Source organism: Pieris brassicae, chromosome 3, assembly GCF_905147105.1.
Source record: "Pieris brassicae chromosome 3, ilPieBrab1.1, whole genome shotgun sequence".
In the NCBI taxonomy this organism is placed as follows: Eukaryota; Metazoa; Arthropoda; class Insecta; order Lepidoptera; family Pieridae; genus Pieris; species Pieris brassicae.
Genome location: NC_059667.1, coordinates 18,956,558 through 18,984,123, shown reverse-complemented (window position 1 = coordinate 18,984,123; position 27,566 = coordinate 18,956,558). Strand labels below are relative to the sequence as shown.

Here is a 27,566-nt window from a genome sequence, read left to right as displayed (position 1 = left end):
AAATACATTTACAAAACTGAAACTCGCACGAGTGTTGAATCCTAATGTGATTGGCCATACGGAGTCAATGAAGTAATAGCGCCATATTAAAGACAATAGCGAAATGTGACGCCTATTAGGTAATCAGCAGGATGGGCTGAGATCAGAGCACTAAATTTTGTTATCGTCTAACTACACCTTATTCAAATATCCTTGTTATTACGCAGTTCTCAATCCCGCGCCAAATGATTTTTTTATAAAAAAACCTCAAACGGACGTCATTAATAACGGTTCGAATTCAAGATTGATGAAGTGAGTCACTTGATATTTATTTATTACATTTTACTGTCGTTCATTCATAAAAATCAATTGACGTTTGTATGTGTACGATGCGAATGCTCAAGAAGTTTGCCGGTATCTGTACAAGATACGACAAAAAATTCATTAAATGCAATCATACTTAATAATAATAATAAAGTAAAAATTCCTAAAGTAATATAATATTTAGTGCCTATCTGTATTTGTTATCTATTGGATATTTGATTATTTACAGCTTGACCTTCGACAAAGGCCTCCTCAATTTTTTTCCTATCTCAGCGTTTTCTAGCGGCGCGAATCCACATTGGACCCGCTACCTTTTATTATCGTCCTCCCATCATCTTATCTGCCTGCCTCTAGTTTCCCACTTCGTTACGATTCTGTTCTATTTTTGGTACTTTTCGCCCGTCATATGAACCTTCCATCTCCACTTTAGTTTTCGGTATGTGTTTGTGTATTTTTAATTTAATATATTTCCAAATCGTACTTATTCAGTGCTCAGGACGCTTTCGATTAGGTATTCTTCCAGTAAACCTGCTCGAATAATTACTGTAACCGATGAACGTTTTAGCGCAAAGTAAACTTTTTAAGAATAATTTCATAATACTGTATTGAAGAATGAAATTATTATGATTACATTATCATAATAGAGAATATTTGAAACGTCAAACGCAAACATTTTGCTTTTATAATATTGTTGGATTCAGCTTGCTCTCTCGAAAATTAAATTTTTCTACAAAATTGCCTACAATAAGTATTGTTAAGGCTTAACCTGAATTCCTCTTTTTTAATGTCGAGAGCTTTTAATGCACGTTTTATTTTATAGTATTTAAAAATGGTTATTCTTACGGTTTGTGAAAATTGGCATCTAATACATTCGTTTAAACATATAATTATGAAACTTTTTGTTTAAAAAGACGTAATTTTATATGTTTTGACGGTATCTCATTTCTGATTCTTTATGTAGATACATACTATTTTTTTATTTCCGGTACCTTCTACTTTCCCGTATACTATATATACTACATATACAATGGTTCATTCACTGTAAATGCTCTTTGTAGTGTGTCAAACTATATATTTATAAGGAATTACACTAATTATTCACATTAATTTATGCAGAAAACTGGACTATTCTAAATTTGAAACCTAAGTCTGCTACAAGTGCCTTAGAGTTTTGATGATCGGTCAGTCAGTAAATGACAAAATCGTTATAATTCTTTACTGGTTCATGTTGAATGAAATTTGAAATATTAGGTCCTTACATATGAAATTGGCGTTTTGTATGGGAGGAACAAAAAGTCGAATATTTTTAAATATAATATATTTAATTAATCAAAGTATGAACCATTATTTTCTATGCACCTTAGCCATCTCATAGGTAGTTCATTGATCCCTTTACTAAAAAAACCAGTCGGACGGGAATCAATAAAATCTGTGAAGGCGATTTGGAGTGCCCCATCAGAGTTAAATTTTTTCCCTTGTTGTCCAAATTTCGAAAAAAATGGTAATCTGTAGTAGCAAGGTCCGGGGAGTACGGAAGATGTCATAGACATTCCAATTGAAGCTCTTCTAATTTGGTGGCCGTCTGATTACAATTTCGTTTTCAATAAACATTTTCTGTACCACATTCTTTTATTTTGTGATAATAGCAACGAAAAATATAAACCACTTGAATGTGCGTAGTTTAATAACGTCATAACTGTAACTGGGACTGTATTTCCAGACGATTATTAATAAAATAAAAACTATTTAATATTCGAATAAAATTAACAAATACTAACTAATTAAATTATACCAAAACTTCTTCCTTTGGACCAAATCCAGCAAAAGGCTTGACGAATTCGGCTATATCGACTTCGTTCTCTCTCTCTCTACACAGTGTTATCTATAATGTATACTAAGGCGAGTATTCTGAAGAATTGTTTAGGTTGATCCCTCCTGCCTCGTTTCAACACCGTACGAGCCGTATAAATTCCAAATTGCATAAACATGACCTTGACGGCTGGAACTCTTCCACAATCCGTTTCACAAAGCATTTTCCTTTGCGATCTGTGGAATCACCTCCCAGTGGGGATCTTCCTTGAGAGATACGACCTCCATCTATTCAAACTTGGAGTGTAAGTGTTCAAAAACCGGCAACGCACGAACTAAAAATTGGTGTATATAACTGCCTTTGTTGGACTTCCCATTTGCTCGTTTGCCCCCATTATTATATACAAAAATATAATTAAGGTTAAATTTTTTGTAGGGCAAGGGTCTTCTACAGCCTATTATTGAGTTGACCATTGGAAATTATTAATAGTTTTACATATCTACTCTCTGTTTACATACATAAAATACTGAAACCTAAAGCTCAGGCCAACTTTCATTCCTCGTACAGACAATTAGAAACTTGTTCGACGGAAATTTCAATACACCGCAATTATTGGCAAAGTTTTGCTAATTTGCCGAAGCCTCATACCGGGTAAGTTAGGAATTGTTTTCTGTTTGAAATGAACGTTATTTGATTAGAGGTAGTATTGGTTATATAGTATAAATGAATGCTAGGCGTTAACGATTAAGAATATTGATTTACACAAGTTGGTCGAAACATGTATTTTTTCATTTTGCGCAAAGTAGTTGATAATTTGACACGGTTAAACGCCACGTTTAATATTCATTATATAAATTCATGTTCGCTTCGTTCTTCGTCTAATAAAACTTTTTAACAGGTGAATTTAGTTGAATGGAAGTTTGAATTTAAATGTAAAAATAAAAGAAATAATAATCCTAAGTTAGATTAGAACATTTTATTTTTATGAAACAACAATAACAAAATTATGTTTGTTCTTTACACCATACTTATTCTACGTAGTGAAAATAATTTTAAATGTTAAAATTTTTTTTTTTTCATTTAAGTCAAGTCAGTAGACGTTTTTATTTATTTATTTACACTTCGTTACCATAATATACAAAATCATACATATAAAGAACAAAAAAAGTTTTACGCTTTGCGCGTTTGACATTTAAGCTTTTAATCCTACAAATGAATTAAACATATCAATTTCACTAACTCGACCTAAATTAACAAAATTCAAATATAATTCTGAAAGCACTGACTCGAATGAGTACATTTATAATTGAATTGTACTGCTGAATATCAGCAGAAACAGTAAAATCCCAAATAATCATAATGTCTAAGGAACATTACAATAAAAGCAACGGTACGAAGACACGAAATTGCTATAAAATACAGTAAAAGCTTGCCATTTTACGATACGTAATTTTATATCAGTGTAGGCGCTTACGTTTACCGATTGTTTCACAGATAAGAATAAATAATCAAGACGACATTTTATCAGACTTATAAGTATTAAGATAAATATTTCTATAGAATGGATAACTGTTTAAGTGTTTATTAATAATGTCTCTTTTTGTGCCATAGTTAAAATTATTTGTTTATCTTAACATTTTACAGTCATGCTGTATTTTTGTTACCTGTTAATCTGTGATATATCCAATATTCTAATCTGTCTTGTGTTATATAATAGTATCTGTTCATTTGTCTAAGAATTTTAATAAAGTTCTTACATGGCTTTATGATTATTATTTTATATGCCAGGAGGAAAAAACGCTTCACTATGCAGTATGGATAAGCCTATGAAAATACTGTAAGACGTTTCATTCAGTGATATAGCTCTTCGACTAACCCGTGGCAATTAAAAACTTTACCGTACAAACCGTCTTGGAATAGCTGATATTACATTTATAAAAATCAGTTTCATTTATTTCGTATGTCATAAGATGTAGAATATAGAAACATTGATATTCAAAAGCCTTATAATTTCCTTCGATATGTCCTAATTACGATTATATTATCGCAAATATTCTTGTGTGATGATAAATTATAATATTATTAATGATAAATCAAATCGCGAGACATGTCTAGGACGCAATTTTGAACATTAAACAGCAAAACGTGTCAATGAAAAATAATTATTGCGAAGGTCATTGCAGACGTGCGTGCGCGACGACCATTTATGTTTGACCTGTGAAACATCAATAATATTTGCGAACAACTCGACATTATAGGAGGCCTCTTGGGACAGGGTGTTTCAAGACATACTGGTTGTATAGTGTGACTCATTTGGTTGAGTCAACGACGGTCTTTTCTGTAATACTTTGTCGTGTAAATTATTGTAATTGCATTAAGGGTGCTAATTTATATCGGTAATTACTCTAAGTTATCACTTTAATAAAAAAAACGATATCAGAATTGTCTTTTTTGTATGTCTAGTTTTAATTCAACGACTTTAAAGGCTATCCAACTACAACGGTGAAACCTCTTATATTATGTGATCTGTATAGCTTGTAAAAACATGAGAAAAGGCCTCAGGCTTATGAACTGAAGGATAAAACCAACGACGCACATTTATCATGCATATCTTTATTTAGATAATAAATATTATATTATATTTATTTTAAAAAAAATATTATTGGTTGCGGCGCTTTTTTCATACACGAAAATAGTCAGGTCTCTAAACCGGAACCAGTTTGTTTTGCTAGGAATCAATTCGTGTCATTTTTATTTATTTGAACAAATAACCTGCCTTTACAGGTGAACCTATTGCAAGCATAATACTAAAGGTCCGTCGTATTCTGCTATCATATACGTATACATATATATATATATATATATATATATATATATATATATCACGTGACAAAACTCACGTCGTCCCAATATTTTTTGCAAGATATAGCCTAGACGGTCTCCTCATTAGTGCCTTTGTAATGTACTAAGTAATATATAATAGTCGAATGCCAATTAAACAGGTTGAAAAAAATTAAAACCAGATGCAAATAAAGTTTATCGTCTCGAACGAAAGACGACAACCTAACCTTGACCGAATGTCGTCTGGGTTTTATGTGAAGATTTTTAATTAACGCATGATGTCATCGTACTTTGCAGGTGAGGTAAAAATATTTACAGTCTATATTGCGAAATAATTTTCCTTACATAGATTAAGAAGTGTCAGAGTTCGGTGTTCCTTAACTTTTAAGATCATAAAAAACCATTGATCCAAAAAAAGACATTTCAAATGTTAGTATTATTGTATTATCTACTTCTCTTTGTTATAATCCTTACTTTGTTCACCTTTAAATAAAACAAACATTTCACCATTAAATATCGAAAGCTATATTTAACTTAGAAAAGTTTGAATAGTCACATTCAATGACGATAATAAATGGTTATGAATAAAAAAATACTCGTAAAATAACCCTTGGGTTTGTTGGCATGTCTTTTCGTGTATACTTGTATTAAAAAATCATTAAGATGAATCCTGAAATCGACTATAACAATACATCTTCATTATCAATTCTATTTTTATAACAAGCGCCACACTGTTATGTTTTTACTCTAATTGAGTTGAGTCATTCAGCAAAAAGCAGAATTGCCATCGATTGGTCAATTACCTAGCTGTTAGATTGAGAAATAAAATTTATCCTTCCTTAGATATGCACGTATATTAACCTAGTTTACTGCGACTTCATGTATGGAAGTCTAGTTTTATTGTTACGAACAGTTTAAAACGTTAAAATTTTAACCTGCTGATAACTTTCTGATGGAAATTATAACTATTACATTAATATTTGAAGTGCCTTATCGAACTTTAGAAGAAATTTTTTAAATTTCGTTATAATTCACTGCAATAATTACCCATTGTTCCGAAAAAACTGACTCACGTAGGCCATTTCGCATTATTAATGTCCACTGGGCCTGTCATTTAAGAGACCCATAAACACGCTTCGATAGCCCATTTTCGGTCCACAAAAGGGCCATTACACAGACTATTATCAACGCGCTTGGTGTTAATCCAACTTAGGGTTTTAGGCACTTTGTATTATCTTACATAATGTTTCCAAATTACACCTTATTATACGAATATAACTGCCAAATTTATTTCGTTATGTTTCGAAAATTTTAAAACCAGTTTGGGTTGCGGGTTTATAAGTATAGGAAGTGTTATTTTAAATGTCTTATATCTTGAGTGTTGTTTTTTGAGAGAAGGCCAACTTGAAAAAATATTTTTTTGCTTTATTTAATCTCTAATTAACCCAAAAACAGAAATTTTTGACAAAAAAATTTGTTCTCCCAAGTAACCTTGAGAACAAATTTATGTCGGTCAAAAATATATATATATAGGTGTTAACCTTCGGTGGCTTTATTTATATTTCTTCGTTATTTATAAGAACATCGTATTGAAAATCCGTACCTGATCGCCAATGAATATTCCAATCGTAATGTCTATAACAGCGTCTCGGCTCGTAAACACGGCAAAAATCACCACTTGCGTCACCGGCTGATCCAAATCGAAGACGTTAGGGTTAGAGAATAAGCGCCAAGCGATGGCATTTTTATAAGAAAAGGTTTTACAGGAAATCCCATAATATACGGGATTTATGTAACCGCGAGACAAGTTGTTTTTAAATACGCATTAAGTTTATTAACTTTATTATATCAAACAAAGTTACATAAAATTCAAAATGTAAAATATTGTAAGACTTATATTTTTTTTTAATTTCTTATATTGAATTAATTTTTACTTATAGTTAATAGTATCATGTATCAAACTTAACTTATAACAATTATATAACGAGATTTATAAACCTTAAAATAATTATGTTGTAAAGTGTATCCATAATATTAAATTAATAAGTATTTTGGCAGGCACAATTTCGCCTAAGCCTTTCCATTATAACCCTGAACCATGAATCATGGTGAATTGAATTTCAAGGTCCCGCTCTGTGTAGAATGCATCATTCATTTATTGAATTTAAAAGATTGGAAACGTTCAAAATATAATTTGAAAATAATCTAAATTTTACAGTGACTAAAATACGAAAATAAATGCAGAACAGTGATTAGGCATTTTGTAATCGTCCAATGCTAATTCTAATTGTAATTGCTTTAAGGCAAGATCAGCATTTTCTATGAAATCGAAACTATTATTTTTTCGCTGAAAATCAAACCCAAGATCTCCAAGATATTGCCAAGTATATTAACTACATATCCACGATGGTTTAATAAAGGAGTCATTTAATGTATATTATGAAATATATGTTCCGAAAATAGCGATAATATTCTCATCTTTTTTATTACGTTTATTTATTTATACTACCCAGTCAATTATTAAACAGTTTAACGTTAACCGACATAAAAGTAAGTTAAAGAAATATTTTCATATATTAAAATCGCGATTCTGACAAAATTGCACTTTTGTTACATTACTAAAACTACAGTGGTTTTCAAATGTAATATTTTATGATTTTTATATTGTTGTATAAAATAAATTTAATATATATATAAATATATCCTACACTACACTAGACACTACAAAAACTATTATAATATCGTTACTAAGTCCAGCTTTAGCCTAGATCTTTAGCTAGAAAACTAAAAACTCCCACTGTTTTACAAATATTACTTTAAGTTTAAATAAAATAAACATTTCTTTATACACTTAAGCTTTAATGTTTAACGCTCCGTAAAGCGTAAATTGATCTAGTTTCGTGAGAGGGCTTTTAATTAGACTAAAGACTGACCCCGGGCTGAGTGGAAAACTAGATAAAAATTAATATCTTAAGAGCTCATTAAGTGTGTCGTAAAAATTCTACTAGGTTAGATAAAAACATTATTTGAGTCTCTAAAACATTTTTGGAGAACGAATGTCACTGATACTAAGTGATACTGCCACCCAAACACACGCCTGCGGGCGTTTTAGAAATTGGTATCATAGAGGAAGTTTAGAACAGTGTTGGCCTTGTGGCTTGAGCGTGCGACTGTCTTCCCTGAGGTCGTAGGTTCGATCCCCGGCTGCACCAATTTATTTTCTTTTTATGTGCGCATTTAACATTAAGCTCGAACGGTAAAGGAAAACATTGTGAGGAAACCGGCTTCTCTCAGACCCAAAAAGTCGACGGCGTGTGTAAGGCACAGAAGGCTGATTATCTACTTGCCCATTACTACAGAACAATTGCTTTTGATGAAGGACACAATTCTAAATAACATTTATTAACTACATTAGTATACTCGATGAACATGCAGCGACGCCTTAGAAAATGCAAAAATACTTAATGTACTGGACTATATTACTATTTAGATATGTTTCATGAATTATTGTCCTCAGTATGGTAGTGATAACTAGGCCGTCAGTTTTTGTATCAAATCCATGATTCTATGGTAATTTTCACTTCTATATTTCCCTTTATCTCTGGTACGCTCTTTTCTTTGTGCCATAAGTCGAATCGGAAATTCTTCGATCGACAACTGCACATTCCACATTCGGTTCACATGTGAACCTAGTTGTTATGCACACCTAATCCTAAAGAATGAATCTTTCTTGTACGATAAAAGACATCTTCAAGAAACTGCCCAATAATCGACAACGAACACAGAATAATAACCAACTATTAATATAAGACTAACACTGAGACAAACTGAAGATAGAGTCGTGTGGAGGCAGAAAGTCGACGTATCGATTGGGGATTTTCAAGTCAATGACCTTCAGTAAGGAAGACTACCAACAGAATTACCAAAGAAACAGATGCAATCTAGGACCATGTTTTTAAAGATTGTAGATCCACTATGGAACACACGCGCCAGGTAATTCCATTTAACCTCAATTTTATTTTTTAGAAATCATTTAGTTCAGACACATTAATCCATAGAACTGGTTAATATGAACTTGCAAGTGCATAGTGTAGCTATTTCATTACTTACATATCCCACTGGGAAGACTTTACCCAGTCTTAGTCGGCCTATAAACGATTATATTTAAGATTAAAATAATAGATTTCGTTCAATGAATCTTTGATGGAAAGCGACAAAACTAGTATGTTGGAAAATCTACAATTTTGTTACAAGCTTAGTCTAGTCTAAAAATACATAATTTGAAGACAAGTGTGAACGTTGTTGCCGGCACAATGGAAGCATTGTTAGCGTGCGAACTTCGAAATCTAATCTTCTCTAGGTCTAGACTTTTTCTAGGTCAAAGTTAATAATCTTTAATTCTTTCGAATTAAATACTAAATTTTTAAAGTAGTATATAGACCTCATAAACAATTTCTCCAACATATTTTTGTCTGTGTAAATGGTAAAACTCCATAAGAATATTGTTTACAAAATTCTAGTTTGAAAAACAACATTTGACTTGTTTTTGTCAAGAATTGATTACACAGTTATGGTTTCAGAAGGATTCCCACCCTGGCACTCCTATACGCGCTGAGCAGCCCAACAATCCAATAACGTCACAATATATCAAAGCGAGTATAAACACATATTTCTTCATGAATGTTGGTCGTACATAGAACACGACACAGGCAAAATATGATCAGCCAGCGCATAAATACACTGCATAATTTAGCATTAGCATAATATTCGAGTGGTTTTCTTCGGAACTTAGACCTTTGACAATATTCAGAGCTGTTTCGCACTTTGAGTTGCTCTTTTGTTTTTAATAGAATTCATAAAATTGTTATTCTATGCTTTTCTCTTCATAAAAGGTCATTCTAGGTCTTAAGGTTTTAAGGCTTTAAGGTTTAATGTAAAAAATGGTACTTTTAACTAAAAATATTTTCAATATTGGCATACGAATATCGAACTGTGAAATCGGCTCGATTGGTCTACTCTATGAGATACGGCCTCCAGGCTCGCTCTCTCCTCCCGATATGACATCTTTAAGTAATACATTACATAGGGCATATTTGTATAAGAAACCTACTATAAAATTCATAATTTAATAAAGAAGGCTATGAACAGTAAACGGAAGCCATTTTGTTACAAAGCCTCTAATATATACTGGGTAATAATTCATAGCATTAGTGTGAGATTCCCCTTATTAATGAGATTATTTTCGCACCTGCTCCTAACTGGCTCCTATAATATAATTACTGTGACATAATGTGCGGAGGAGCCGTCGGGAATTACCATAACTTCGGTTTAAGAATGTGCGCAGTAGCGCGTTATAAAATAATAAAAGACAAAATAATGAGAAATAATCAAATTCGCAGTGAAATAATTGTCATTATTTAACATCTATATAATTGCCTAGTAAGGTTCCACGGTTGGTTGTAGCGTTATATTATATAGCCTATTAAATAAACTATCCAACCTAAAAATATGTTTTTAATTCACAAAATTAAAAGACGAGCTCTTCAGCATTATAGTGAGAGTTATACAAAATATAGAATCTTTTGGCTTTTCACAGATCAAAATCTTGATAGTTTATTATTATCAATATTGGATATTTGCTAGTTATTAACATTGTTACTGATTTTAAAGTACATCTATTCTAGTTCTACTTTAAAAATATTTAGTAGCAAATTTAAATTTTGTATTCTGTTTAAATTTGATCAGAATAATTAATGTATGTATTTTTTATTTGATTTATTTATAAGTCCGTAATTACATAGGATATTTGATTATTAAACGGTTGTGATTTTAAATTTTGAAACAAACGTGTGCCGTTACTTGTTTGCTAGACTGCCCCATTCCCCTTAGCAAGGAAGCGTTATGTTTCCGTCGCATACTAGGTCACGACTCGTGAGTCATTGCCTGCTCAATATTGCCATACAAAATGTATATCATAAGAGAACAACACGAAATAATGTAAGGTCATGTTTACATATAAAAACAGAAAAAGCCGAGTATATCGTGTTAAGTCCGCAAGAGATGTATGCAATAAACCAAGCCATCATCGAGGAATGGCAACGACGACGGCGAATATGTTTCTAAAAAATAAATTAAACAAACTTTTATTTATAGATGAATTTTCTATAAATATTTTTTGGTTTTTAAGTTTTCTTATTTTAGGCGTAAATAACATTACTTAACCTGTATTATATAACTAGTCTGGCCATAAATACTTAAACATAAAAACGTTTCTTTTTTTTTCAACTTTTTATTTATTTTGAAATTGGAACATGTATATTATTGCAAAAACTTCTTTTGTTTTCATATATTTCGTGTTCATTATCAAATTACAATATGGCATGGGATGTTAAAGAATTGGATTGCAGTGATCTCCTTGCACAAGGTAGGTATGGAGCCGTCGGTCATAACCCAGACTGAAACAGAGTGAAAACTTCAGACAAAATGTATCAAGAAACCGTCTTGGATCATGTTGTCAAACCTCTCAGCAGTACACTTTTTTAAAAATATACCGTGAATTTTCCAGCAGGATTTTGCATCTGGTCACAAGGCAGGAACTACTCAAGCCTGGCTTGAAACCAACGTTCCGGATTTTATAAGAGCTGAAGACTAGCCCTCATCTAGCCCAGACCTCAACACATGGCCTGCTTAAAACGACACGCGACATTGAGTCTTTAAAAAATCTTTGGAGCGAGCGGTGGCGAAATTTGCTTTGGAAAAAGTGCGAAAATCCATAGATTCGTGGTCAAACAGATTAAAGGCCTGTATAAAAGTCAAAGGTGGCTATTACGAACAGATATTTTTTTCTGAGACTTTGATAAATATGTAAATAATCATTATCAATAAAATCAATATAACTTTTCCTTAAATTCCGATCGGGATACCAATGACAGCTCAGACCTTGGCCGTTCGACCTCTATCAATCTGACCCTTCCTAATTTATGTAACATCAATCCCTTTTGTCTCTCCTTTCAGTATTGTCTTGGGTATCGTTTTAATAATATATTCACAAATGTTCCATTTAGAAGATTGAATTTAATATTTTAGTATGAATAATATTCAGATAAATTTTCCGACATTTCGTCTTTTTGTTGTTTTCAAATAAATTATATATATTCACCGACTATATATATATATAGCCAAGTTTAGTGTAATGATACACATGTACACACATCATTACATTAAAATGTCCTATCACATGCATGAAATATAATTTCTCTTTAAACCTACTGACTGCAACGCCATAATCTCCCATACGAAAATATAATTTTATAAAAGTGTTAATTAACTTGTAACGATTTTTATTACATGCATGCTCTGTTAGTAATGTTTCTTCATTTTGTTATTGTTTGCACTATTTAAAAAGTAATTTACTCGAAAAGCGAATATTAGCACGACTTTTGCTCACTTGCCTTGCCAGTGATGAAGCCTATAAATGCAATATCGCACTGCAGGGTTACAAGAGAAAACAGGCTTCATAGGACATATTTTTTGTAATAACTAGTATGTTTTCCATTCATTGTGCTATGATTATACGTCTGACGTCTTAATGATTAATAATTAAGAAATATTAATACGCGGACAGATCGAAGATAGCTTCGGTATGTGATAATGTTAATTGCAAGAAATTTCTTTTACGCCAAGCGGATTCAATTTATTGCAACGACTAAGCTCTATGCATACGATCGTAACTATTTACTGTAAACGAAGTCATCAGCTAATTATTGTCGCACATCTAACCATGATATATATACCTGATCTTACTTAGTTACGTAAGGGTTCATACTTCTTTAAAGCTGACATTGTTTTGACAGTAGCTTCTAGCTTTTCCGATAAGAAGACACTGCTATATTTTGTTTTATAAAAGTTATAATATTAGGTCCTTACATATGAAATTGGCGTTTTGTCGTACTGGCCACTTTGACCTCAAATACCTCCTCTTTGGTTAGGAATTTCAAATTCCAATTTGTACAGCTATTTACTCATGTATTTGTGCTTCGATGACCGTCATTCATTTGTTTTTTTCTTCTGTTTTTTTCTGTTTGTGTCACTCATTATACTAAATGGAAAACTTAAAGTATCGCATTATTTACGAGTGCGAGTTCCGCCGTGGCACTAGTGCTGCGGAAACGACTCGAAGGGTGACTGATGTGTATGGCGGTCATGTTGCAAAAGAAAACATAGTTCGTTTTTGGTTCCAACGTTTTCGTTCTGGAAATTTCGACCTGCAGAACAAGCCCCGTGGACGGCCTGAGACCCAAGTTGATAATGAAGTATTGAAGGCTATTGTGGAAGCGGATTTATCGCAAACCACGTCCGAGTTAGTTGCAGGCTGTGGTGTTAGTGATAAAACTGTTTTAATTCACTTGAAGCAAATTGGGAAGATTAAATACCTTGAAAGGTACCTCACGAATTGACTGAAGCAAACCAGCAAACGCGCGTCGACTGCTGCGTTACATTACTGAACCGGCACAATAATGAAGGTATTTTAAACCGAATCATTACCTATGATGAAAGATGGAATCTTTACGATAATCGGAAGCGCTCAGCGAAATGGTTGGATGTTTGGATCCTGGCCAGCCAGCCAAATCCTGCCCCAAGCGAAAATTAACAAAGAAGTTACTTGTAAGCGTTTGGTGGATTAGTGCCGGTATTGTTCATTGCAGTTTTCTCAAATCTGGCCAGACTATTACGGCTGATGTCTATTGTCATCAATTGCAAACAATGATGGAAAAGCTAGCGGCTAAACAACCTAGGCTGGTTAATCGCTCCACGCCACTGCTACTTCACGACAACGCTAAACCACACACTGCACAACAGACGGCTACCAAATTAGAAGAGCTTCAATTGGAATGTCTATGACATCCTCCGTACTCCCGGGACCTTGCTCCAACAGATCACCATTTTTTTCGAAATTTGGACAACTTCTTGCAAGGGAAAAAATTTAACTCTGATGGGGCAGTCCAAATCGCCTTCACAGACTTTATTGATTCCCGTCCGACTGTTTTTTTTAGTAAAGGGATCAATGAACTACCTATGAGATGGCAAAAGTGCATAGAAAACAATGGTTCATACTTCGATTAATTAAATATATTATATTTAAAAATATTCGACTTTTTGTTCCTCCCATACAAAACGCCAATTTCCTAAGTAAGTACCTAATATATAATATAATGTAAGAACGAAATATTTAAATTTAAACTGGACTGATATCGCGATTATTCTGTCTCCGTTATATATGTTTATAGGGGATCATTATCAACTTACTTCTACATAAAATATTTATTTAAAACAAAGTTATTTTTGTAGTATCGCATAGGTAAGACATTTATATTTATAAGCAGATCGTTATATGCTAGTTTAATATACACGTGTTGATCTTTTGTAGAAAAAGCGAGACCAAAACAGTTAGAATTTTTATATAATGTGCCATTTGTGTTTATCAATTTATACTGAGAGTATAAAGTAGCCGAATTTATATTTATTATCTCGAAAGATATATAATTATATTATTTTATGTTAAATTAACATTTCTTTGATAAATGGAATTAATCTTAATTTCAGAATGAGACAATAAATATGTAATCGTAGAGAAATGGTATAATTTATGTTAAAGATCAGAAAAAAACATTTAACACTGCTTACGATTTGTTTAAAAAACTAATTAGACTTTTATAAGTGAGATAGTATTTTCTTCGTTACATTTTTTTTATTTACGTCTAACAATATCATTCAATAGCCTTATGTAATTAAATGTATTATACAATGTAACATCCGTAAAGCCATCCGTCCGTTATCGTAGAATTTTATAACTTACAGTTCCTTAGAAATTGCGACCCGACAGCGTCTGAAACTCAGGCAGCGGAATAATCCCAACAACCTGGTATTGTTTACAAGATATCCAACAGACTAGGCTAAGTCCTAGTTCGCACGTGTTCGTAATCCCTTGTGCGTCTCGACGATTCTTCAACGGCTTCTAATTCATTGCCAAGGGCATCTACACTAAGTGAAATTTTGACTTCATAATAATTTTAAATTATATAATTGTTAAATCTACGACTTATTATATTGAGTATTTATATACATAATATGCTTTAAAAAAAATCTATGTAAATATAATAATTGATCTTTTCTTGCCAACTCTAAAAAAATTAAATTAAAACTATTTTTTTAGAAACAATGGAACATTGACTTTGTTCACCTGTTGTCTATCCTTTAGAGTCTATCCTCTCAAAGGAGTTACAATCTGTCAGCTCTGTAATTTATGAAAAAAACCTAACGATAATTAAATATACAGTGTTTAACATTGTAAAATAAAACTTTACTATCTCGTTACTTTTGGAAGTTCAATAAAAATTGCTTAGTGCGATACAACACTTAGATGTGATCCAGTGAAGTGTGTGAGCATCAATGAGGCGTGCGCGCACCTCATGTGAACTCAGCCGACCGCGAAGAATTACAAGAATTTATTTCTTAATTAATTAAACGATTTCCTTAAGTGTTGTTTGTGTTAATATTTTATAAACTATACATAAAAAGCATATACACCTGTTAAGTTTTTGTAGCGTAGCGTAAATTGCGGTATTGTGCGGTAAATCGAATTGGCATATTTTATGTATTACTTAACTATCGAATAAATATAATATATTATATAAGCTACAGTAATCGTAGCCTAGTCAAATCAAACGCCCAGCGTTAGGTGCAATTAATATTTACTAAATTGTTTCGAATTCCAATTTCATTTTTAGTAGACTTTGTTTTAGTTAACATGTTGGTACCAACCCTCCATTCGGGTAGGGGACTAATTAGCTTGTATAGTTGAGTATGTATCGTTAATGGTTATGTAATTTTACTCACTTATATTTAAATGTATAAATTTTGTGAGTTTTATTAGGATCTATAGAACCTTATGAAGTATTGGTTAAAAAAGCGTATCGTTTAACATTTACTTATGTATCCCTACAAGATTTCTTTTCTGTTCATAATATTATAGCAATAGACCTTTTATTTTACTTTTTTTTATATTATGGCAATAGTTTCAACTTTATGCCAGTTTCAAGTAAAATATTGGGAAACTATACGCGCAAAACAAACAAAGACATCAAAAGAAAACAAAGGGATAAGCTAGTTGAAAATAAAATATGTACATAAACAGCAATAGAAGGTCTATAAAATAAGCTTTAAAAACGCTGGAGATCTATTTAACCAAACTAAATAACCAAATAAATGGAAAATCCAGCAAAAATATTTTAATATAGTAGAATCTGTAAAACGTCATATTCAACCAATCACGAAAATTTTCGAAAATAATATTGGTGATATAAGTCTTATTACTTTAAAATGACACATCACATCCTAGACAGAATAACAAACTTGTCAATTAGCGATGCATGACATTAACAATTCGTTGCTTTAAATAGCTTAAATGTCGGCAAACATGTTAAATAACGTGCAAAATAGAACCAAGACACGTCAAAATTTAATTATAAAAAAGTTAAGATCGTTATATGTTTCTATTTTAGTAAAAGAAAGTGTAATCACGAAGAATGACTTAGAAATTGCTCGTCAATAATTGTTTGAATACAAGTAAATAAGTATTAATAAAAGTAGAATGTATTTGTTTATTTTATCACTTTATACTAACGTTGATACGCCTATATTAATTATTATTAATTAATTAGATAACTAGCTGCCCCCGCGAACTTCGTTTCGACCTAATGTGATTTTTATCTGGCTTTGCTTCGTTTTGCTATGCCCTACCCTACCCTATAGAAACTGCTCGCTGTTTTTAAATAAAAAATATATTTTTTTAAATGTTTATCTCCATACTAATTCCTCAGGGTTCAAGGAATAAATTAAAAAATAATTACTCGAATTGGTCCAGCCGTCTTGAAGTTTTGCTTAGCAATATGGTATGCTATTCATGTTTAATTATTAAGATATTTTATCGAAAGTTACTTATTGTGCTATTAGACTATTTGAAATATCTTGACTTAGCTTTAATTGCGGCTTCACATAGCGATGTTATTTTACCTATTTTTTTAAACGCAAAACGAACTAAAAACACTGATTACTTTTATTCATGATAACTTATCGCTTAGATCATTTGTCTTCAGCTCATTTAGTATTCTTTTCAATATATCGATACAAAATGTTTATGTTCAAACTTATTTTTTTTTAATGTCGGATACTTTGACCAAATTGACTTCTTGTCATCAAAGTTTAAAGGGAATTTAACAGAATGACACGGACGGCTTCAATTAGTATAATCAAACAAATTAAGTGTTTATAAATAGTACGATCAGTTAGGAAACATAACTTTTATTTTAAATGTATTGCATTCGTAATCCCAAGTAATGGGGCATATTTTTATGGACTGAAAACTTTGATCCTATCCGGGCGTGAAACTCTGAATCACAAACTTTATTATTATAGTATTAAACATACAATATGACCATGGGATTTGTTAAAAAACTAATTATAGATGCAATTTTTAAAACTATGCACTAGCAAAATCTGTTATCAGTGTGTATATGATAAGATATGATCTAATGAAGATGATCTAATACTTTCACTATCACAAGTGCTTGTGTATTCATCCGATTTGACAAAACAAGAGTTTAAAATATTATTATTTACGTTTTATTTTCTTTAATTTTGTTCCAGTTTTAATGTATCTTTTGATAAAACTATTTTATTATTATGAATGATTTTCTGGCAAGCTTAGTGACAGGCGATTAACGCTGGTACTTGTCATTGGTGAGTAAGCTCCATCCTAATTTGCACATTATTAAAAAAAGCGAAGATCCTTCTAACTCTGCCTTTGATAAAAATCATTACGTTTTGACGTACGAGTCGTAGTTGTACTTAGCGCTATGTTTCCTTAGTACCTACTAATTATTACTGAAACGGACATGTGATTAATACTAACAATGCGCACGCGTCTTCTTTGAGTATTAAGAAATTTAGGTCCTCCCTTTATCAAAATTAAATAAAAACAATTATCGCTTTGTAAGCCTTTCTTGTTAGGTTATTGTGTTCTTTTTTTTAGATTTTATGCCCCAGTAACCTATATTATAGTATAATTTATTTCTGATGAAAATATAATTATTGTTTGTATATATTATCTATATAGTTATTTTTGTATCAAATTTAAAAAGTGTAAAATTAAAATTCTTAGAAATATATCTTCAGTGATGCGACGCCGACGGCAATTTTTCGATATTAATCAATTTGACCACATCTTATTTAACAAAATAAGAGGTTCCTTAAATTGAAATTTATAGATTAATTCTTCAAATTATATACTATTTATAAGTTAATTACTGACCTAAATGATTTATCTGAGGAATTGTTAACGTAAATGACCCAACAAAATAAATATTGTTTCGCAAAGAATAAAACTCAGGAACGTTGAGCTATGGATTATCCTCTAGGTCTCAGAGGTATACATATACTATATGATATAGTTTTTTTAACAAAAAATATTTAACACAATGCTTCGCGATTGTTTTAACAATAAGAATGTATGGTAGATGTATTTGTCTTTAGGCATGGTCCGTTTTATTTTAATAACCGTTAACCGGAAGCTCCTAAAACAGAGGCAATTGTTTTGCTGCATTTCCGCAATAAAAATCTATTTGCAAACAATATAACGTTTTACAGATAGGCACTTTCACTCTTTCTCGGACATCGTGTGGTAATACATATTTTTTTCACTATCAGAGCTTTTTACGAGCAATTTATCTGTATATTTTTCTATACTTTCATTTCCAATTATTTCTTTTAATTCCATCTTCTTTTGTTCTTCTTCTACGTTGACAATGAGGAGAAAAGTGGTTTACTATTTAAACCAAATTACACTAGGTTTAAAAAAAGATCCACTACACTTTATAATTATATATTTTTTCCAATTAGCTTTCAAGACTCTATCTTATAAATTACACATGGCTTTAATTTCTCAGGTACATAATTTTCGTACAATAATGCAATTGTGCATCAATTGATTCAATTAGATAACTGACTTAGAAAAACGAACGTACGTCACGGATGACGCAACGAAGAAAACACAATGTACCGGCGAAAACTAATCTAATCACGACGGACACTGCATTCTTGTGCATACCGATGGCAAATATTTTTTAACATTACTCAGAACGAGAAAAACTTAACGTATCTATCAACTTTCACGATCACGCTCATAAGTCATAACTCAGCCGGCAAATTAGTACGTCACTAAGACTCACCTTTAACGAGGCGCTGCAGAATAATTTCCTTATGCTCTTGAGTGTGGGGCTCGCCAATGACAGCAAGGAGATAGCATCCCGTGAGAGGACTCGGAGGGGGTACGGAGGCCGAGACCTCCGTTCCCAGGGACAAGGACCTGTCCTCGTCGTGGTCCATCGCCGACGGCGGCGCCGGCGCGACTGCCGACGGTTCGCCCAGAAGATAGCGCACAGTCGACCGCTGTGGACGAGAACTCCGCACAGAATGACTCTGGAAGGCGAGGTAGCTCGCCGTTTGCGCGCGCAAACATCGATTCGCGATGCGCGGCACGCAGACGCGCCGGCGTCTTCACCGGCTCCAACCCTCAGACTTTCTCTCTCAACTATCGCCTTACTTTCTCCACGTGTTAGAAGAAGATAGATGATTTAGGGCGTATACAGAAGAGGCTCTAGGCTGATCGACGCACACGTGATCTGCATTGCGTCTAAACAACCCGGCTGAATCCTCGCTCAGCTGTTCACCGCTCGATCGATAATGATATAATCCTAATTGCTCACTTTGCAGCTGCCGGTGTCGACATAAACATGGTTCTCTACCATAAAGGACTCTATTATGCAATCCTAGCATGCGCAGTCCTGAAGGTCATTTTATTGATATTTTCTTTATTTCGATACGTGAATATTTTGAGTCGAGTAGGGTGTTGTTTAGAATAAATTCTCCTTGATGCATAATCATTACCTATAAATATTGCCATTTAAGGGTTTTACTACTGAAAATGGGTTACTCTCATAATTACGAAAGTTACTTTAAAATATTATTGAATGTAGAAAGATAATATTTGTCTGACGATACAAGTTGCAAATAGCAATTATTTGTATAAACAAGTCTTTGATGTACTTACTAAAAAATTTATCAAGTAGATCATACATCTACTTCGGACATACGTACATTTAGTAATGTTGCTAGACATAAAGATCGAGGAGGTGCTTTATCTTGAATCTCAGGTTTCGATAGATTCATCGAAGGAATAATAACGTTGGCTAAGGAATATTACTGAAAGATACATCATTAAAAGTTTTAATTGCGCATATAGAGATATTAATGCTCGACTTCCGGCTCGTATGCTTAGCCACGAATCGTGATATACTCACTTGCTTCGTACATTTTCTTATTTTACTATCCTATCATATAATCCATTCACAATGTTAAATTTAGATGATAAACAAAACCATTTCCAGTTAATTATAGCTAACCGTATCATCATCATCAGAACCTACTTTCTTTTTCGCATGGAAAAATACGATCTGTGCAAGAAACTGAACAAAGACCTTATCGAACTTAAACGGTTTCCAACTAAAATCCTTAGCTATCATGTACTTTTTGCTTAAGAGTTACAAGTGAAATCATACAAATGAGAAATTCTTAAAAGTATATTTGAAAGGACATAATTACTGTTAAAGTTTAAGCTGTAAAAAACGAAATATTCTCAGTTGTTCGCAAATTAGCTGAAGTTTCGTTCTGAAGACTTTTTTTTACTTGAGAGGCTTAATTTGTTGAAACTTGGCTGGTTTCTTTTAATTCTTCACATTGTTTGATTCTTTCTGTCTGAAAAAATATAATTAACTAGACAATCAGTTAATACTTGGCGTATTTTAGCGTTCGTCTAGTTAAGTGCAAGGAATTTTCTTTAAAACTGTCCCAAATAGATTTTAATTTTTTTTTAATTTTTGGTTAATAATACTTGCATACATATTTTGAATTAATGTTTATACTAATACTAACATTATATTTAATTATGCACATTATATATTTTATTTATTGACACTTCTTTTCACATAATATAAAAAGTGAACGTATTTAAATTAAAAGGCGGGCAACTGGCGCCCTTATCGCTTTCGAGCGTTCTCTTCCAGGCAACTACAGTGAGAAGAGAAAAAAAATGTAATAAAAGATAAGGAAGAGCAGTGTTGGCCTATTGGCTTCAGCGTGCGACTCTCATCCCTGAGGTCGTAGGTTCGATCCCCGGCTGTGCACCAATAGATGTTCTTTCCATGTGCGCATTTAACATTAGCTCGAACGGTGAAGGAAAACCTCGTGAGGAAACCGGCTTGCCTTAGACCCAACAAGTTGACGGCGTGTGTCAGGCACGGGAGGCTGATCACCTACTAGCCTGTTAGATTAACAAGTGATTATAAAACAGATACAGAAATCTGAGACCCAGACCTAAAAAGGTTGTAGCGCCATTGTTTTTTTTTAATTTAGATAAGGTACGGAAGAAGTGCAAAAATACATATTGCACATAGGTATTTAGACAAAACTAAACAGGAACCAAAAAAACAAACTAAACAAAAAAATGATACATGAAGAACAAAAAGTAAAAAGTGCACATGAATAATTTAAGATCTAAATAGGATAAAAATAATTGACAAAATATTTTTGATATACAAAGTGTAAATGTATAACGAATTCTAAATTTTTTTACAATATTGTATAATTACGTAAGGTTCATATATATGCAATTTAATTTCCAATGAGGATAAAAATGTTTCCGTCTGTATAGGAAATGCATGACACATCCTTCCCCCATGAAAAGCGATTTATTGGAATAGGGAAGCAAGGGTGACGTCACATCCGGCTGACTTGTATCGATTTCGGACCATGACAATGACTTTACGGCTTCACTTATTTTCCTTACCATATGGTAATAACTGTCACTTTATCTTCGAGTTGAGCTATCATTTATATCTATGTCTTCAAGTAAATGCTACAAATGTATTGAGTCAAGTTTATTATCTATTTATAATACAGTTGATAATACTAAGCACTTTTGCTGTTACAGGTACACAACACTTGATCGTACGGTTAAGATAAACATTGGAAGGATATCGTCTTAGAACATTTTTTTTGTCGTTTAGACATAGAAGGTTGGATGTAAATAATAAATAAAATCCACGCTGAGCTGTAAAGTTTTTTTAAGACGGTATAACAGTTGCAGGTAATCATAATTAGTACGGAAATATCATTTCTATTTCGTGATCAATTGTTTTTTTGTACACAGCTCTAAGGCCCAGATCTTTACAAATTACCTTCAACAAATTCATTCACAATATCGGGATCGCTATTGGTAGTTAATTAACAGGCTTTCGTGATTTAAGAGTAATAATATTGTATCCATGCCACTGCCTAAAATCCCATTTAGACATACATACTGCAAGCGATGAGAAACGTATAAGAAATCAAAATATAAATCTATCTGCAATTCAATACTAAAAATAATGTTAAGTGCTCACTTTTCGAGTCGGTCTAAGTATAGTGGTTCTCAGTTTGGATTCTTATATTGAGAACAAGAAAATCTTTTCGTAGTATTTGTAAGAAGCATCTTGAGTTCAATTTCCGTTGACCGAGGGACATTTTGCTTTCGTGGTTTTATTGAAAATTATTGTTTGCAACATTTTGCATGGTTCCTCAATAATAAATTTAATTTTAAATGTAATTTATATTACTGAACTTTTTAGATTTTGATATTTTACACAAGTAGGAAAAATATTAAAAAATTAACCCACGCCGACTATGTAAAATGAAACGCAGCGTCACAATCGAGTCCATCACATTAAATGAACGTAATAAGATGATAGCTACAACGAACCAAATGTGCGTCTATGTATGGAATCTGAGTCCACATTACACTATAATAAGATGACAGATAACTTTGGATGTCAACTCGTATTAGCCTAGAGTCGTATTAACCAATAACAATCGAACCGAACGCACAATCGTTTACTCTTTTGTTTAACATTCTCACCCAATACGTAGTATTCTACATACACCTTTCCTTATCAACTATGAATTTTCACCTAGAGTGTTGAATATTACGACAGTCTTGTCTATTGATAGAATTTACATTTTTCCTGCTGGAAAATAAGCCATTGTAGTGTTAATATAAAATTAATAAAAGTCAAACCTAACAACGCTCGTCAGCAGTTTCCGAGACATCGCCCTTGAGAAGATAAGGCTTGGCTCGGGTCCAACCGACCCTTTGTTGCCTGATTGGTCGTTTATTGATATTTCTTGCGCCTAGCAACTATTATTGAGCTACATACAGTTGTAGTACGTTATTTTTTGCACCATCGGTCTAACGCATTGTTCGGATATTTTAAAATTTATATTGTCACTAGTTATTAAATTTAATGTTTTAAATAAATATATTTTCTCGACATTATAGTATTGGCGTAGTATGTATTTCTGTAAGAATAAATAAATTTAAAAAATATAATTACGTGAGAAAGTCAGTGTGTTAGTTCGTTCGTTTTAGTTAAGTTAGTTCGTTTATTCCATTGAATTTTCTTGAATATTTTATGTAAACCAAAGATATTTAAATGTTTTACAAGCCTTAATTACGGGTTGTACTAAGACATTCTTTAAATATTTTAAGCTATTATTACGTTCTTAACGTTGCAGACGTGACAATTTATGCATGTTTTTTTATATACATGTGTCTTTACTACGACATCATGGAACATTACGATCTAGCCTAACTTATAAGACTAAGACTAAGACTAATAAGTAATTTAAGTCTAACCTAATTTACTAAAAAGGATTGTTATCATAAGTAAGTGTCCAATAACGCTACTTATAGTCTCTATTAAAGAGAAGACACTCTGTTCTTGTGTTCAATATTTTTTTCATTCACTGTTTAGCACTTAATATTAAAGTACACTAACACTAATTCACTAGTTCAAATGGTTTTGTCCTTTTCAATCTTCTCACTAGGTCAGTGGTGTCAAGGAGTTGAATAGCCTCGACATTCACGTGATGGTGGAGCCTATGTTCGTGTGCTCCAGCAGTCTGTCAGCAGCAATTTATGCATGCACGATAGAATCAGTGTTGGTGGCTTCTCATCCCTGAGGTCGTAGGTTCAATCCTCGGGTATTCACCAATTGAATTTCTGTTTATGTAAGCATCTAACACTCACTCGTACGGTATAGGCAAACATCGTGAGGAAACAGGGAGGACCAAAACCAAAACTTGACCACATGTGCCAGACCAAAAGATGAACACCTACTACTACTCCTAAAAGAAAGAAAGAAAGAAAGAATGATCTCTGAGGCCAAGACCCATAGGGGGTTGTAGCGCCACTGGATTATTAATGGATATAGAGTTTATTTAACTATAAAGAAGAATCATTTACAGTACAGCTAGAGTCCTTTGTAGTATAGCTCAGGTGTCCTAATCCACACAAATGAAGTAGCAACTCATAAGCAAAGAGACACATTTCTTAACTTTGCACTTATGATTTTGCCTTATATAATGTTACGGCAATGTTGCAAAAAGGAAATGTATGGCAGCAAGCGCTTAGCAACATTTGCTAAGACTTCTAAGTAGGTTAAGTTGGTTGAGAAAAACTAATGGGTACTTTTCAAATGGAATGGAATAATAAGAATGAATATAAATAGTAGTAACTTTAATTAAGCTAGTAATTTATAGCTGTATTATATAACTCGTACGTTATAATGCATTTTATAAGCTCAAATAATATTTTAATCAACGGATATATAATATATTATTATAGGCCTCGTGATGATGTAACCGATAGTAATACTACTGACAAATTTTGGTACCTTATAAGTACTGGAGTTTTTATAACTATTATGTATTTTTTATTTATTTACACTTCGTTATAGTTTTAGAAAAAAAATAATACATAAAAATTATAAGGGTTGTAAGGGGCGGCCTTATCGCTTGCGAGCGATCTCTTCCAGGCAACCACTGTGAGAGGAAAAAAATTTGATAAGGTAGGCAAGAAATGCAAAAATAGATATTACATATAGTTATTAAAACTAAACAGGAACAAAAAAATCTAAACTAAAAAAGGGTACTTGAAAAATAAAAAGTGCACGTGAATCACGATAATTTAAGATTCGTCATTAGGAAATTTATTTCCCATATGTACTGATAAAATGACACCTCAAGGCAAGGCATTGTCGCAGGCTGCCTTTCCTTCCTTGCATTTAATTATGTTCAATTTTTATATTGTAATAGAAATAAATAAAAAAGTAAAATAAATAAATTTTAGTCTCATATAAGTTTTACATAAACGTTTCCAATTACAAGAAGAACCAATAATTTATCAATCATTCAGCGAAAGGTCTTTCAAGCTTAAATAAAGCTTTGTGCACCTATTTTCAATTTTAATTTAACCTTTTGTATGATAACGTTTTTTTAAATTTAAACAACGTGGCGTAATGTAAAACAGTCTTTACTCGTGATCTCAATTGAAATTCACCACAGGCCGAGTCGTGGCCGCCTTCCCCCGATATTGAGATAAATGTAGACAAAATAAAATGCCAACTGAATAATTACAGACAAGTCGAACCATGATATCATAGAATACATAGTTGGACATAATAATTTAATAATAGGCATGCGTGTTAATTCGCTAAAAGGGTATTTTAATGCACATAGTCGCGGAAATAACATGAAAAGAGGGTATCATTCCCTGAGAAGATGCTAACACACCTGCTAGCGGCGGTTAACACTATATTCAAAGAAACCGGCTCATATATATATAAATGAATCCCTATTTCCCTTGGTCATTGCATCACGCATGAACGGCTGGACTGATTTCGCTAATTATTTTTCTGTTGTGTTTATTATTGTCAGAAGAAGGTTCTATGATAGAGAAAAAATCTCGCGGTAAGCAAATTGTTTTTTAGTTCAACAATTTTATAATTCAATTTTTTTTCATATTACCTTACGGCGTTTGACATAACATTGATAGAATGCGTGCTGCAAATATTGTCAAAGAGGATTTAAAAAAAAATGAACATCGACAATGCTTCAATCGGACTTATTATATTGATAAAATACATATAAAATTATTCGCTAATTGTTTGTGGCATTAATCTTGAAAATCTATGTTTTTCACATGGCCAGTTGTGTCGCCTGTTCCTATGTTGGAATAAAAAAAACTATATACGCGCCAGAAAAACAAACAAATAATGTTGTATATCTTTGTTCAATTTTACTTTAAATATAATTTATGTACAGAAAAAAACCACTAAGGTGGCCACAGTACAAATATGTATAAATTTCTTATAAACTGAAGAGTATACATATACTTTCAATATAAAAAACTAAACGAAAACATTATAACAAACATTAAACAAAGACAATATGTATCTTAAATTTTTGGACCCTAAAAATACCTTTTCAGGGTACTGTTGCAATTTTCGGGTGTTTTTTGGATTAAGATTTAAGGTTAAACAATTAACAAAGCGCGTGACACAAGTTTAATTATGGTTTATAAGATTACTGATAAACACCGTTCAACTTCATATACAGTATATATTTTTTTCACCTATTGTTGAGAAGCGTAAACAAGTCTTTAAATTTTATCACCTCGGAACTATTTTTGGAGTGACAAACATGTTCAGGGATCGTCATGCTCGCTTAAATGTCATTGCTTGTGGCACCTCGAGCGTCCATGCGTCGGGTTGTCTCTCTTCCGAAAATATTACGAGAGGGCCGATGACTGGCCATGCGTCATACTTGTGAACGGGTGCTGCTTGTGGTGAGTGGTCGGACTTTAATTCGTGTATGCGGTGATGTTAGTTATTTCGACTATGTATTTTTGTGTTGTAACGAAAATATAACTGCGTGCACCTATTTCACCATGCCTCCTACTGAGGACAAATCTTGGTTGCACTTTATTTTATTATTATTCATTAACTTGACTATTCATGACTTAAGAAGTCATGTGGAACATGGAGTAAGGGTTGCAGCTCCTTACAACTATTGTGTAAAACAAAACTTGGCGATTAAAAGAGTGGCAGAGAGTTTATTACCAGTTCTCTCTCTCTCTCTTCCGTTCTACGACCTTGATTTGAGAACTGACAGTAAATGTAAATTAGAAGCATTTAATATGCATTTCTTTTTTGACGTTAATAAGTATGTATTGTGTTATCTGTATGAATAAATAATTTTGACCTTGACTTTTTTTTAAATAAAATAGATCTGCCTTCAAAATCGAATAAGAAGTGTTAAATAAGAAGAAGAGGCGATGACGGTAAGTTTAAACGAATGCCTTCGATCGGGCACAGAACACTTCTTTCAAAGCTTAAAGCAACTCAACTTCCAGCTTCCTCATTGAACGTCCATATCCAGAAGCGGTATCACATTACATAAGGTGAGCCTCCTACCCATTTGCCCCTGTTTTATAAATTGTATTGATTGACCTTTGTATTGCCTAGAGAATAAATTTACTAGACGATAATGGTAAATTAAATGTACGAAGAATTTTTGGAAATCCGTCACACAATTGGAAACACATCCATCATACTGATCGGTC

At 32.5% G+C, this 27,566-nt stretch overlaps 1 protein-coding gene across 1 annotated transcript in view; it reads right to left on the bottom strand.

Annotated features, from left to right (window-relative positions):
• LOC123707811 (microtubule-associated protein futsch-like) overlaps window positions 1–19,438 on the bottom strand; it is a 108,582-nt gene extending 89,144 nt beyond the window's left edge. Inside the window, exon 1 of the mRNA XM_045658159.1 lies at window positions 19,240–19,438. Coding sequence (XP_045514115.1) covers window positions 19,240–19,396 — 157 coding nt within the window. The 5' untranslated portion in view covers window positions 19,397–19,438. The remainder of the gene's footprint in view (window positions 1–19,239) is intronic.
• Between the last annotated feature and the right edge of the window lie 8,128 nt (window positions 19,439–27,566).